This window comes from Oenanthe melanoleuca, chromosome Z, assembly GCF_029582105.1.
Source record: "Oenanthe melanoleuca isolate GR-GAL-2019-014 chromosome Z, OMel1.0, whole genome shotgun sequence".
NCBI classification, from domain to species: domain Eukaryota; kingdom Metazoa; phylum Chordata; class Aves; order Passeriformes; family Muscicapidae; genus Oenanthe; species Oenanthe melanoleuca.
In genome coordinates, this window is record NC_079362.1 from 31,152,659 (window position 1) to 31,167,725 (window position 15,067).

General features: G+C 42.9%; 1 protein-coding gene across 1 annotated transcript in view; it reads right to left on the reverse strand.

Moving 5' to 3' along the window:
* The window catches only part of GNE (glucosamine (UDP-N-acetyl)-2-epimerase/N-acetylmannosamine kinase), a 33,676-nt gene extending 28,172 nt beyond the window's left edge, over window positions 1–5,504 (reverse strand). Inside the window, exon 1 of the mRNA XM_056513019.1 lies at window positions 5,325–5,504. Within this exon, the coding sequence (XP_056368994.1) occupies window positions 5,325–5,375 (51 nt within the window). The 5' untranslated portion in view covers window positions 5,376–5,504. The remainder of the gene's footprint in view (window positions 1–5,324) is intronic.
* Between the last annotated feature and the right edge of the window lie 9,563 nt (window positions 5,505–15,067).

Here is a 15,067-nt window from a genome sequence, read left to right on the forward strand (position 1 = left end):
GAAATCAATAACTATATGAAATTTTTTTTGTCTCTGGAAAGATACTGCCCAAAGAAATCAGTGAAGCTGAAGTGCAGGGGACTCTTATGAGGAGCAGCTGAGGGACCTTATCACTCGCTACATCTACCTGAAGGGAGATTGTAGCAAGGTGGGGATCAGTTTCTTCTCCCAAGTAACAAGTGATAGACAAGAGGAAATGGTGTACCAGTGGAGGTTTATTCTTGGATATTCAGAAATATTTATTCACTGAAAGGGTTATCAAGCATTATAAGCAGCTGCCCAAGGAAGTACTGTAGTCACAATCCCTAGAATTATTTAAAAGGCACATAGATGTGGCACTTAGGATTTAATGTTGGACTTGGCAGTGCTGTATTAATGGTTGGACTTGATGATCTTAAGGTTCTTTTCCAATCTAAATATTCCATGAGTCGGTGTAAAAATTAGGTGCTTCAAAAACCCAGGTAACAAGCAGAGTTGTGAATCTCAGTGACATAATTAAGAATTAGGAAAAATATCCCATACATTTTTCAGAGTTTGCAATGCTCTATAATAGATTACGTCCCTTTTTTCCTTGTTGTAAAGATGGCATATTCTGGTGTCTAATGTGTTACAAAATATTGGCATTTGCATGTATCCTATAAAATGTGAGTAAAGTTTATTGTAACTAGCTAGAGTTGTAGAATGTGATAGATGCATGGCATAAAGAGCAATCTCTGTTCTAGAGAATTCCTTGATCAGGAGTGTGTGTGTGGGCTAAGATAATATCCATCTGAAACCAATGCAAAGCACTGGAAAGAGTACGCAAAACCTCAATAGTTTTTTGGTTTTTTTTCCCCAGTTCATTCAATGTCTTGAGCCTTTATCTTAATTTCAGTTAAAAAGAACACCAAGCCACTAAAAATAGTGGAACTGACCCACTTTTTTTGTCATCATGTGACTAACTCTGCCTGTGTGATCAGCTTAATTCTTCAAAAGGATCTGTTTTCTTCACTTGTAATCAGTGCTGTTAAGGTTATGGCTTGTCTGTTTCTTATGAATCTCCACCCCTTGTTCAGTCCTGCTGGAATGATTGCTGCTGATGATTTTTTGACACACATGAGACATCCACGAAATCTGACCCATATACAAGTTCAGCATATCCAAGCTGGATTCAAAGCAGCTGGTCTTGAACAGTGATGGCAGCCTAGGCTGGGGTGATTCTTGTGGTGTAATTCTTCCTCTTACTCTGCTGTGCATCTCCCCCCCTTGATCAGTAGACAGTGTGGTTCACTTAAAACAGCTTGGGCTATGTACAAAATGGAATGAGTGGAGTTGCTGTACATACTCAGAATATTTGGACTTGAGCCAGCAAAGAGACAACTTGATTGGAAGCTGTCATCACTAGGTAAAACAGTGGGTAACTTTGCCAAATGCAAGATCCCAATTTCCATCTCAGGTACAGGTGGAAGAACTATCTGTTATATATGAATATATATATATATAATATTATATATATATAATATTCATTTATGTATATGTGAATACGGAAACCATGCAGAAGAAACAGCCAAGTTTGCAAGAGCCAAAGATGCAAATGTCTCTCATTTGTGAAAGTTTGGAAAGAAAATTCTGTTAAGCTTTCCCAGTAAAGTAAAAAACTGCCTAGTTTTTTACTTCAAATTTACGTGAAGTGCTGAAAAGAAAGTTAGAAGTCTGGTAGGAAGGAGGAGTCAAACTCTAGCCACTTCTCACTATTAATAAATACCTCCTGTGTTGCACAAACGTCAACAGATTCCTCTTTGCTCTTTTTGTCCAACTGGTTTGTTTTTGCTTTTTGCTTTTTTTTTAATCTCTCCCAATCCTTTTGAGGCTCTTTGGCATCCTACTTGAATGCAACTGTGTTTTTCATTGTGACCATCAGATGACAATATTTGAAATATTGTGTCTTATCTGATAATTGCTGATTTCTAATTTTAAGGAATACTAATTCTATTACATAATTACAAAAAAAAAAAAAAAAAAGAACCATCAAGAAGGGATCCAATAGCAGGACTAAAAATAATAGTAAATATGTAAATAATAGTAAACATGTATTTCCACCCTTTATGCCATATTAAAATAATTTCTTTCATGTGCAGTTTGTGGATTTTGGCTATTAACTGCACTAAGACAAAAAATGTGATGAAAGAAGAAAATGAGATTGTAAAGTTACAGTACAAAGCAGATGAGACAGGGAATATAAAATGGACAAAGAAGTGTAGCAGTAGCTACCCTTCACTAAGTCGGTATTCTCCTATCTTTTAACACACTAGGTACTATTAGGTAAGTTATTCAAATGTCTCCTTTAATCATGTAACTCTCAGAGGAACCTTAAATCCTAACCTATTACATGGCTACTATAATTCCCTGAAACAAATTCAGATTTTTCCATTTAAAGAAGCTTGTGGAGATGAAACAGAAGAATTAAGTGCTAGTCAAAACCACAGTGGTATCAGGTATTCCACAAAAATACATCTGTGCTTTTAATTCTGGGTCAAGAATAAAATCTCGATTTTTGAAGTGTCTGTAGCCCTTATTTTCATTACCAGAAATGTTCAGAAAATATTTGGTTATTCCAAACAACAAATAGAAGTCAAGGAATAGTAAAAACAAGCTCATAATTTTAAAAAGAGGTTCTGTTTCTAAAGCCTTCAACAACAAGCCTTCTGTAAATGTGCTTTGATTGGACAGTAAATCAAGATCTTGATGATGAAGAGCAAATCTTTGGAATTCAGGATGACATTTGGGGAAAAAACCCAAAATACCTCACATGCTAAATTGCCATTTAGTTATTTCCTTCCAGCTTTTTGATACTGGAAAAAAAGTCACATGAAGAGCATCTGAGTCAGATGTTATTCTAGAATAGTCTAATTTTCCCAGCTAGATTTGCTATCTATGTTCTTTTATTAAAGCTTTGATTTAGTACCAGATGTTTTAATGAAAAATTGTCCAGAATTACAGAGACATATAAGTAACTGCTAAAATATTCCCTGATATTTGCAGGAAGAGCAACTCTTCAACAGACATTCCAACAAACACCCATGTCCTTAGGCTGTGGAAAAACCATACCCCATTAAGAGAATAGCAGCCTGTTTTCCCAAGGCCTTCTGTGTGCCAGGGTTTTGGAAGTTACTCAGAATCATGTGGACACAGACCACCTTCTGACTGGCCTGACTGAGTACTGCCTATCTAAGGCAGTATTTATAAAAAACTCAGCCTGAATGTCCCTGACAAGGAGACTCCAGGTTGTGAGAGGCTCTCCCTCTTACTTTTGCTGTGCATTTTGAAACCCTTTTGTGTGTCTCTGAAAGGCAGTTATGAAACACTGGCATTGTGTGGAATGCTCTCATGCCTCTATTTTCTACACAAAGATCCAATGATCCAGCTCAATCTTTTAATTATAATTAAAATTTGATTACAATTGTAAGAAAAAGCATACCATTTGATTTTGAGAAGGGCATTCCTGTACTTTCAGAGCTAAATACTTAATGGAAAAATCACTACGATTGACTTCTACCACATGAAATCATGCCTATTTACAGAAAATATTATGGGTGTCCTTGACTCTGCTCTAGTTTCAATTTTACATAGCCCTTCTCCAGGCAGCACAGTGTTGATGGGAATCATGTCCCCGAGTGTGGGCCACCAACCTTCTTACTAGGTAAAATTCTCAGGCTGCAGGTAGGCTTGTTAAGTGTGATATGCTTAAGGAGCAATGCAGAAGAGGTGAGAAATCTTCTGGTGGAAGAGTGCTCCCAAGTCAGACAGTCCATATAGTTCCTGTGTACTGACATTCTCATTCAAAACCTTGGGGGATATGCAAACATTGTATAATTTCCATCAACACCCTTGATTTCCTTAAATGAATGAGGACCTTTGTTAATTTTCGCTTTTGTCCCTGAGTTGGTTTACTCTTTAGTATCTGACATGCTGACATGGTGGTTTCAGATTTGGACTCAGAGCACCATAGGAAAACACTGCTGCAAGAGGGCAAAAAATGTCAATTAATTTCTTACTTAAAAATAAATACAACAGATACATTTTTAGTGCTTTTTTGAAATCCGTTTCTTAAAAGCCCAGATTTGAGTCCTAGATGGATGCCTTCACTGGTGAATATCCAAGGTGATATTTCTCAACACCTCCAGATCTCAGGAAGACCTGGTGCCAAATCTGAAATCAAAGCTGGCTGGAACACAAGAGGAAAGGGAGGATAAGTAAAGAAAAGCTTCAGAGAAAGAACTGACACTTAGGACATTCAGACTGAAACGGAACAGCCTTCTTTGCATGATGGGCACACACCTTTTGTTTTGTATTTTGGCAGACATCACCTCTGGTATCTGTTCACACCCTTCAAGTGTGCAGAGAGCCATAGCTCCTGGTGGTTAAAACCAGCTGGCAGTCAGACACAAAACCTGCTCTACAGGTGGCAAAGTGAATGGCCCGGGGCAGGGCTACTTCCTGCAGTGGCACTGCTGGCCAAAGAGCAAGGAATCTGGACCCATCCCATTGGCCTTGGCCCCCTCTCAATGCCATCTTCCCAGCCTTCCTGCACCTGCTATCCTCCCTGCTGTACAGCTCTCCTCGTCTTCCCCTCAATGTTGTGTTGACTTCACCTGTTAGCTGCTAACACCTTCTGAGAAAACCTACCTGAAAAATTACCCCACAGAGCTCAAGTCCTCTCGTTATCCCGCCCGTATTCATGCCTCTTCTCCCAAACCCTGTCCACATCCTGCTTGAAAGTGAATCATTTGAGCGAGAATGGCTTTCTTCCTAAAGTGCTTCTATAGCACCTGGCAGGTTGGGGCCATCCGTCATTACCACAGGTACACAGACAAAATAAAACTGAAAATTATTCTAGACCCTTGCCGAGACCACCCTCCAGGGTGGGTGAACCTAATGTGGGTGAATCTAATTTCTCATCTCCCAAATAGAAAGGTAGTCACAGTAACAAGAAACAGTGTGCTAGCTTTGGGAAGGTCACCGGCTCCCCACGGCTCGCTGTGGACGGGGTAATGAAGAGAGAATCCAGAGAGAAAGGGCACAAATGGACAACCATTCAGCACAGGTCTCACGAGAACTTCCAAACGCCCAGAGCATCACCCGGCACGGCCCCAGATCCCGTGTGCCCGGTGGAGACACGGCGGCGGGTCCCGCGATGGCCCTGGAGACGGCGCCTGCCGTGACATCCTCGCCGGGCGGGCAGGCATCTCCTCCGCGCCGGGCTCGGCGGAGCGCTGCCTCCTCCGCCCGGCACGGCCCCGCCGCGCCCCGGCCCGCCCGCGGCCCCCGCGCCCGCCCCGACTTACGTGAGGGCCGCGGGCCAGCGGCTCCCGGCGCGGCGGCGCGTTCGTCCCCATGGCGGCCGCCGCTCCCCTCCGCTTTCCCGGGCCGGCTCCGCCGCTGCCTAGCCGAGAGGGACGCGGGGCCGCGGCCACGCCGCGAGAGACGCGCCCGGGGCCGGGGCCACGGCGGGACCGCCCCGCAAGCGCCGCCCTCCGCCCGCCGCCGGGAGGAGTCCGCGGTGGAAGGCGCCGGAGGGATGAGGTGCGGGGTGAGGGGCTGTGCTGAGGCTTCTCGGTGTTCCCGGGTGATGCGGGCGTGCTGGGGCCCGAGCTGTGGGACCGCTGCGTGCGCTAGGGCCGCCCGGTGTCGTGCGCGGCAGCGGGGGAAGCGGGGTCCTGCTCCGGGGGCTCCCGGCATCGCCTCTAGTGCTCCCCCGAGCCTCGGGGAGCCATTCCCCGGCTCGGTGCCCTCAGAGCGCGCCCAGCGGTGAGGAAATGCAGGCAGCCTTGCTGCTGCCAAGCATCTCTGTGGGTATTAACCGCTAATATCCGTGACACCTAGTGCGCTTAACATCACCAAGACTATCCAGATCCGGTCAGAACAACAGGAATCTGCAGCTGTCTCGAGGCGAGGAACCTGTCAAGTGAGTCTTCCAAACACAGGTCTAGAAGACAGCAGCAGCCAGAGCTTCACAAATCTGATTCCAGTTTCTCCCTGTCTCAAGACAGTGTTTCAAGGCTGTGACATGCTGTGTAGCTGTAGCTCTGGCCCCTGGGCCTCCCTTTCCAAGGGAGTCCTGAAGTTACCCTTCTCATGGAGAGCCCCCAGCTGCTCTGGGCCCTGTGACCACCAATTTCGGCGTCATTTTGGGGTACTTGCAGTTCTTTCGTGAATGTCTTTTGATTTTTGAGATGTGTGCCTTTGTGTTTGCAGAAAAATTACTTATCTCCACCCATTCTTTCCCGCTTGTTTTTCCTGGAACATAGCTGTTCAAAGTGACACATAAATTTATAGCACTTTACTCCAGTAAGTAGATCAGCACACAGCACCTGTAAATTCTACTGTCTTTTTCTCTGTAACCAGTTTTACACCTGTATACAAACAATTCAACAGTAGTAGATAGCCATGACTATTGCTGTGATATTATTTTAATTTCCATGAGTGTGCTATACTGGTTTCTGTTTTGATTCCTCCCTTATAGCCATGGCAGTTTATGATTGGCAGTTTATAATTTTCTGCGTTATGTTACTACAGTGTTTTCCTTGTTGCTCATTTTATCCTGTTAAATATCTACAAGGTAAATTACTAAATAAGACATCAGAACAAAAGGAAGGACAATAAAGCAGCACAAAAGACTCTAAAAAGGTGGTCAATTGTAGAGCTGGAGAAAAAGTAAACATTTTCTTAGTTTGCTGTAAACAATATATTGCATTTCCCCCCCATTTTACACAGCTTGCAGATCTGTGTGATTTTCTTTTCTATATATTTTCACTGTGAGTTCTTTGCTGTCTTCTTTCTTTGTCTCAGAAACATACATAATTTTTTCTATTTCTAGCCTAATCTGAAACCCAACAGTGTTACACTCTGTTCTACTGAAGTCTCATCCTGCACATATGTATTTTCAGCTCTTATTTCTTCTCAACATTGAAACATCCAGTTAACAAATTTTCTTCTCCCAGGGCTGCATTACACAGTTGTATAAATGTGGGCATATACATAAATATTTATGTAGGTATATAGGTTTTAAATGTATTTGCCAGTTGTGGGAGAAAACAAGCTGTATTGGAAGTTCCCTTTGTGGGATACTTGGTTTCTAAATTTTTTCTGTTGTTGACAAAAAGAGGACCTTAGATTTGGAACTTGAGGCTCTGTTTTTTTCCTCTGGGACGGCACTACCAAAAAAGAAAAACCCAATTCCCTTGGGCTTCTCTGAACAGCATTCCTTTCTTACTGTACTTTTCCACTTTTGCAAACATTTATCATCCTGCTTCCCCAAATGTCACTGATCATTTGTTTGGCATGGGACCTTTACTTCCTACTCTACTGATGATTAGTACCCTTACAAATAGGCCTTTGTTTTGAATTGATACAAATTCAAGTTCATTTATTTAACTATTTTTTTTCCCTTTAGTACTGTATTCTGTAGCACTGTGGAAAATTCACATCTTCCAGGAACTGTGTCTGTTGTGCTACAGGACTGTGTTTTACGTTTTCTGAAACTTAGCAAAAGCAGGAGCCTGAGGGTCTGGGGTGTCAGCTTGAGAACTTATTGAGTCTGCTCTGAAAACTCGCCAACTCCTTCAGACAAATGAGCACACCTGAGTTCTTGTAGGGACAGTCACATGTTCCTGTGCTGGTCCCTTGTGCCATATGAATTGTACTGATGTTTTACCCAGCCTGCAGGATATCATGGCTTCAGCAGTGCAGTAAAGTATCCCCAAGGTGTGTGAGGCTTTCATATTATGTGCCTTTGTACCTGGCCTCCCTAGCTGAAAGATGATTGTTACTTTCAGGCAGGCTCTACAGGCATAGCTGTGTAGGTGCAGTAATTCATAAATGAAAGACTTTATGCAGGAGGGATGGCAGGTGCATAAAGTGACCCTTTAACAAGGTTTCCCCTCACTATCTCTTGATACAGCAACAGGGCATTTCTGTGATACATCCCAGTCCTGGTTTTAGGAAGGATAAGTTAGTTTCCATCCTAGTAGGTGGTATAGTGTTGTGTTCTGGATTTAGTTTAAGAGTAATGTTGATAGCAGACTTACATTTTCAGTTGTTACTAACTTTATAGTAGTGTTTATGCTAAGTCAGAGAACTTTCAGCTTCTTATGCTCTGCCGCAGGAGGGCTGGCAGGACACAAGAAGCTGGGAGAACACACATCTAGGACAGCTGACCCCAACTGTCCCAAGGGATATTCCATACTGTATCATGCTTAGTGTATGAACTGGAGAAGAAAGCTGTCTGGGGCCTGCTGCTTGGTAGAATCAGTGAGCAGGCAGTGAGCAATTGCTTTGTGCATCACTTTTTTGTAGATTCTAACTATTATTATTATTATTATTGTTATTGTTATTGTTATTGTTATTGTTATTGTTATTGTTATTGTTATTGTTATTGTTATTGTTATTTATATTGTTGTTGTTGTTTTATTGTTGTTATTAATCATCACCACCATCATCATTAATATGTTCTCTGTCCCTGTTAAACTGTCCTTATGTAAAGCCAGAAGTCTGAGTCTGCTGTTTCCCTACCCCTTCCTGATGAGAGAGTGGACTGAATGAGCAGCTGTGCAGTGATTCATTGCCAGCTGGGATTAGAACCATGACAGTCCATCACTCCTTCTCTGCACACCAGACAAATGGAGAGCATTGTGTTCTCCTTAATCTTCAGAAGGCTTGTGAACCACCTGAGGTACAAACTACTTGGGCCTGAGTGCCTGCCTTCTCACACAAAGCCAGACCTTCAAGTGTCTTGTCTTCTGGACTCTCCTTTAAGGAACAAGCCTTTGTAAAATGCTATTGCCCTGTGTCAACTCTGTCTACAGTCTAAAAGATTATTGCATTTTAAATAACATATTTTTATCAGTTTGGCAGAAGTTTCGGTTTCTTCCCCTCTTCCCCTGCTTTGATGAGACCAGTGACTTGCAAGTAGCAACAACCCCATTGAACAGTGTTCTGAGAGAGGGAACTGCATGGTGAACTCAAATTGAGCTGCTTGCACTGCCTGCTGCTCACCAGCTGGGGCAGCTGACACGTTGCTGACAGCAGCCTGGCTGCTTGATAAGGAAAGGGGAATAAAAAAGGTTTTGCTTTTGTAAAGTTGTATGTGGTATTAAAATGAAGACAGTGATATGTAAGATACACACTGATGACTTCACACATCCATATCTGTTTTCCACACATCTTCCCTTTCCTGTTGAAAGGGAAATAGCATCACCCTTTTCCTGCTAGTGTTGCCTGGGCTTTCAACAACACCTTACAGGTTCACTTGATCTTCTTTGGCAGTTTATATAGTCTGGAGACTTACGCCCTGCCCAAGTGATGAGGTATTAAGTGTGGAGGAAGCCAAAGTGTGGACATGGATGATTTGCAGAAGTTTTTTCTGCTCCTTTGTGGGTATTCAGAGCACTGACCTGGTGCTGCAGGAAGCTGAGAATAAATGTTAAGTCCTCTGACCCCTTCTAGGATATACTTACTTCTCTCTGCTTTAGGGCAAGGAGGGACAGAAGGAACTTTTCAAATAATCTCAGATTAAACAATTAACCTTGCTTAACTAGATTTTCTTGCTCTACCCTCCTTTATTTGCCTCCAGGCTGTTCCTGTAAAAAAATATGTGAAGAACATCCACTAAGAAAAGAGCAGACTGCTGTTATGTAGTGCACTCAGGCTCAGCTAATAATGTCACCACAAACACTGGAGGAATTCAGTACAGCAATTAGTATGGTAAAGTTTCTGAAGGAGAAAGAAAGGTCTTAACTTCCAGAATGATGGAAATAAAGGTAATTTCTATCAGCCATGCCATGAAGGACTGTGAATGAGGCAGATTACTTGAGAGCTTCCTCTGCCATTTTCATCCTCTACATGAATGCCTGACAAGACTGTCTGAAAGAAGAGGAGTGTGGATCCTGGATTCACAAGAGGAGAGACTCTGGGTCAAGAGGGAGATGAATGGGAAAACTCTGTGTAGAAAATCCCCACGTTTGCAGTACTTTACACTGATTCAAACAGATGATGATTAAAACACATTACTGAAACATAGAAAAAGACCAGTGCTTCATCTAAAATCCAAGTGTGTTAATGTGGTAAAAGCCCTAGAATTTATATAGCTAGTAGCATACAATATGGTAAATGGTTAATATATTTAGGTAAACAAAACACATTAAAAAAAACCCCAGTAGTCTCTGCTGTATAATAACATCTTTCTGCTAGCAGAAACAACATCACATTTGTTACATGTTTACAGCCTGCTACAACACTCAGTGAATTCAGATCTTACTCCTTTGCCAGTTTTTGCCTAAGTCTTCTGCTGCATCCCAATAACATGGCTGAATGTAACAAGGTTCTCAAGAATAAAGGTTTAGTACACAAGCTATGTGGTGTTAGTGGAAAACATTTACCTCTGCTTTTTTAATTTCAAAGGCTTCAAGCTCTGAAGGATCCTGCACAGATGGAGTGCAGTGAAGTATTTGTATGGTGATCATCTTCTGACTGTTCAAGCAGAAATAAACTGCAATCCCTGCTGCTTTTTATTGGAGCAGGAGACTGGAAACACTGGGTTGGTATAGCTAAATATGTATGGAAGCAGCCTGAAGGTAGGATTAATTTGAGATAGTATGGAATGTTTAGCTTGAAAAGAAGAAAGGCCAACTGGTGTCCTATATTTAAAGAAGGTCACATTTTACTTACAGGTTTTTACCTGTGGAGATTTCAGATCCCCTGGCGACTTAGATTCTTGCTTGTTTTGGTGCTCCAGAAGGGAAATGAGAGCAACAAATATTTTGAGGAAGGTGAGTGATTAGCTCCAGGAAAGCCATGTGGGTCTTAGAATTTTCTAAGGAGGCCTGTGACCATTGTGCAGGAGTCATGAGATCTAATTAAGGAAACAGGTCCATGTGGCTGTTAGGGCAGCTCAGATCTGACCTTTAACAGAAAAGTGCACTAACATCCCTGTTAGAGGTCCTTAGACAGCCTCTGCACTTAACCAAATCTTGGGAAAATACCTTTACCTTCCTTCTACCTCAATGCTGTAATGAGGTGTACCAGGGGGACCAGTCAAGATTTAGCACTTTCCAATAAACCCTGGTTCTTCACAGAGCTGGCTGTTTCTGAAGGATGCATCATTGTCAGGTGTTGGAGTATGAGAGAGCTCTGGCTGGTGTTCTCAGACCTGCCTGTCATGTCTTCCCTGGCAGAGCAGTGAGAGGTACTGAGTGCTTCTGCTCCCACTCTGAGATGTGTCATCATATGTCTAGGCTTGAAAGTTGCCCTGGGAAGATTTAGCCAGCTGTTCTGCTATAACCCTGACAACTGCTCATTCTCTGTCTTTGGTCAGAGCAGAGGAAACATGAGATTTTCTTCCACAGCTTAAATTATCTGAGCAGGAGAGGACAGCTAAGGAACACAATATAGGGTTTTCTGGTTAATAGCAGATAGACAAGAGAAAAAACACATTCCCGTCAGAAGACAACAGTGATCCATGTCCATATAGATCTCTACAGAATGGTCATCACAATTAGCGATAAACCTTGTCCCAGCCCTATCTGGAAAGTGTCATACTAAGTAAATGCAGGCATGCACAAGAAACAACCCTTTCTATTCTTCTATTCTTGCTGTTTAATTGACTTATTGATGCTAGTGGATTTGTTCCGTTCCCAGCACCTGGGAAGAATCAAAACTATCTCACTTGGGTGCCAAATAACAATCCAAGGAGCTCTGAATTTGACACAGAAGACTGAAGATGCCAACATTTAGAAGACACCTCTGTACCTTGTATGTCTTGATCTGAATCAGTAAACAATGGTTTCCTCATGGTTTACACGGGGTGGTTTGCCCACAATATGACTGCTTGCTTGTCAAGCACCATAGGAAATAATTTGTTTAAATGTTGGTGAAACTGAGAGGAAGTCTTAAGGGAGGAGGATTTAGTACTCTTTGTCTCTCTTTGGAAGAGATTCAGATTAGGGAATACTTAAATAAATTAATACCTAAGGCTGTGGGCCCTGATGGTGTATACCCATGAGTGCTGAGGGAGCTGGCAGATATAATTATGAGGCCATTCTCAATTATCTTAGACTGATCTTAGTGACTGGGAGAGGTTCCTGAGACTTGAAGGAAGAAGAATGTCACTCCTGTCTTGACTTCAAGGAGGACAAGAAAGAATACCAGGCAGCTATAGGTCAGTCACCCGCATCCTGACTCATTAGTAGGATAACTAATCCTACTCATCAAACTTACTGATGGTACCAAGCTGAGTGGTGCTGTTGACACTCCTAAAAGGACAGGATGCCATCCAGAGGGACCTGGACAAGCTCAAGAAGTGTGCCCATAGGAATCTCATGAGGGTCAACAAGGCCAAGTGCAAGGTGCTGCACCTGGGTCAGGACAGCCCCCAGCATGGCACAGCTGGGGATGAACAGATCAGAGCAGCCCTGGGAGAAGGACTTGGGGGTGCTGGGGGTGAGAGGCTGCACATGACCCAGCCATGGGCACTGCCAGCACAGAAACCAAACGTGTCCTGGGCTGCATCCAGAGCAGCGTGGGCAGCAGGGGAGGGAGGGGATTCTGCCCCTCTGCTCTGCTCTGTGAGACCCCAGCTGGAACCCTGCACCCAGCTCTGGGGTCCGGCACAGGAAGGACATGGAACTGCTGGAGGGAGTCCAGAGAACGGACACCAAGATGAATAGGGGAAGGGAAAGCCTCTCCTACAAGGAAAGGCTGACAGAACAGGGATTGCTCATGATGGAAAAGAGAAGACTTTGGGATGACCTAATTATGATCTCACAGTACCTGAAGGGAGCCTATAAGAAAGACAGAAAGGGACTTTTTACAAGGGCATGTAGTGACAGGACAAGAGGGAATGTCTTCAAATTGTAAGAGGGTAGATCTAGATTGCATGTTAGGAACAGATGCTTTCCTGTGAGACTGGTGAGGCACTAGAACAGGTTGCCCAAAGAAACCCTTGATGCCCAATCCCTGGGCATGTTCCAGGCCAGGCTGGATGTGGCTCTGAGAAGCCTGGTCACTGGGAAAGTGTCCCAGCTAAGGACAAGGAGTTTGAAAATAAATTATACTTAATGTCCCTTTCATCCCTTTCTATGATTCTCTGTTTCTTGTCACGATGGTGGAACAACTTTCTCAAAACTATTTATTCCTGGAAAGAAGGTGATTTGGATTACTCAGGATATACAAAGAGGAGATCCTGCTTAATGAAGTCGATAACCTTCAGTGATGAAATTACTTATTTTATATACTAGAGGATAGCAGAAGATATTGCCTGCCTTGACTTCATTAAGGCTTTGGATACTTCCGTAAAATTCATGGATAAACTGCTATCATATGGGCCTGATGAGCAGACAGTGTGGTGGATTGAAAACTGGCTGAATGTTTGGGCCCAGAGGGTAGTGTTCAGTGGCCTGAAGTCTGAGGCCAGTAACTAGTAGTGAACCCCAGGGGTTGATAGTGGGTCCAACACTCTTTAAACAGCTTCATTCATGAGCTGGGTGATGAAACAGTGTGCATCCACAGCAAGTTTACTGAAGATACCAAGCTGGGAGGCGTGGCTGATACTCCAGAGGGTTGTTCTGCTTTTTAGTGGGACTTTGCCATCAAACAGTTCAGCCAAGAGTAGTGCAAAGTTCTGCATTTATGGAGGAGCAGCCAGATGCAGTGGTACTTGTTGGAGGGCAATTGGCCAAAACAGCTTTGTGGGAAAGGACCTAAACTCCTTGTGGGCAGCAAGTTGAACAAGAGCTATCAGCGTGCCCTTGTATCAATGTAGTTGAACAGTATCCTGAGCTACATTATAAGGAGTGCTACCAGCAGGCTGAGAGAGTGAGATGAGAAAGGGCCTGAAGCATCTTTCCTATTAAGAAAGTCCAAGAGATCTGGTATACTTTTTCAAAGAAGGCTCAGGGGGAAATCTCATCAATGTGTACCAAAATCTTAAAGGAGCTAGACTATTTTTGGTGACAGACAAGTGTGCAAACTGAAATGAACTTTCCTTTGAACATCAGGTAATACTTTTCTACTGTGAGAGGTAATGATCAAGGTGGTGGATCGTCCTGCCTTGGGGATCTTCAGAGGTCATCTGGGCATAGTCCTGGCAACCATCATGAAGTGGCCTTGTTTCAGCAGGGTCGTTAGGCCAGGGACCTCCAGAAATTGCTTACAATGTCAAGTATTCTATGATAGATGTCATAAAGTAATGAAGATGTAAAAGTTCCTACAGGTTGTGTACTGACAATTGAAGGCCATGAGGGTTGCTTAAAGGTCTCTAAAACTATGTCACAGATGTCTGTGTTTGAATGCCTTTTTTACTTTTTAGTGTCTTGGCACTAAATTCTACACAGAGCAAACATTTTCCCTTCAATGTTGTTTCTGTGGATGGGCAGGAGCAGGATGTGGATCCTGCTGAAGAGGAAGAGCATATTTGTCTTGAAGGTGTTGGCTTGTTTTGTATGTGAAATGATGCATACAGAAATTCCTGTATTTTTTTCCTCAGGAATGGACTTTTTACAGTGTTTTTTTCCCCACTTTTTCTTTTCTTTTTTTTTTTTTTTTCTTATTTTTTTTTCTCTTTTTTCTTTCTTTTTGTCTTTTTTTTTTTTTTTTTTTTTTTTTTGAGTCCGGTTTGGATTCTATTGTTTTTCTATTTTCTATAGTTTTTATTCTTGTAGGACACAGATATGTGCTTGGATTTGTGGTGGCAATGGACACTTTCAAATATATGACCTCAAGTGTCAAGGTAGGAAGGGTCTGGGAGCCTGAATACCTTTACAGATCTGAAACTTGCTGTGTGATACTTCAGAAGTAGAGATTACAGTCTGAGTGACCCCAAGCCAAGTGTTTGGGACTTCATGCAGAGAGATCTGCATCAGGAGACTTTGACAGAAGTGTTGAAATCAGGGTTGGTCACTGCTGTCTTTCAGCTGAGAATCTGGAGTCCAGTTGGGATTTGGGGTAGCAAGAAAAAACCTCTTTACTGATGAGAGAAAATTTTCAGGATTGTACTGCTGCTGGCAGTAGGCCCATCCCAGATCACCTGCAATCT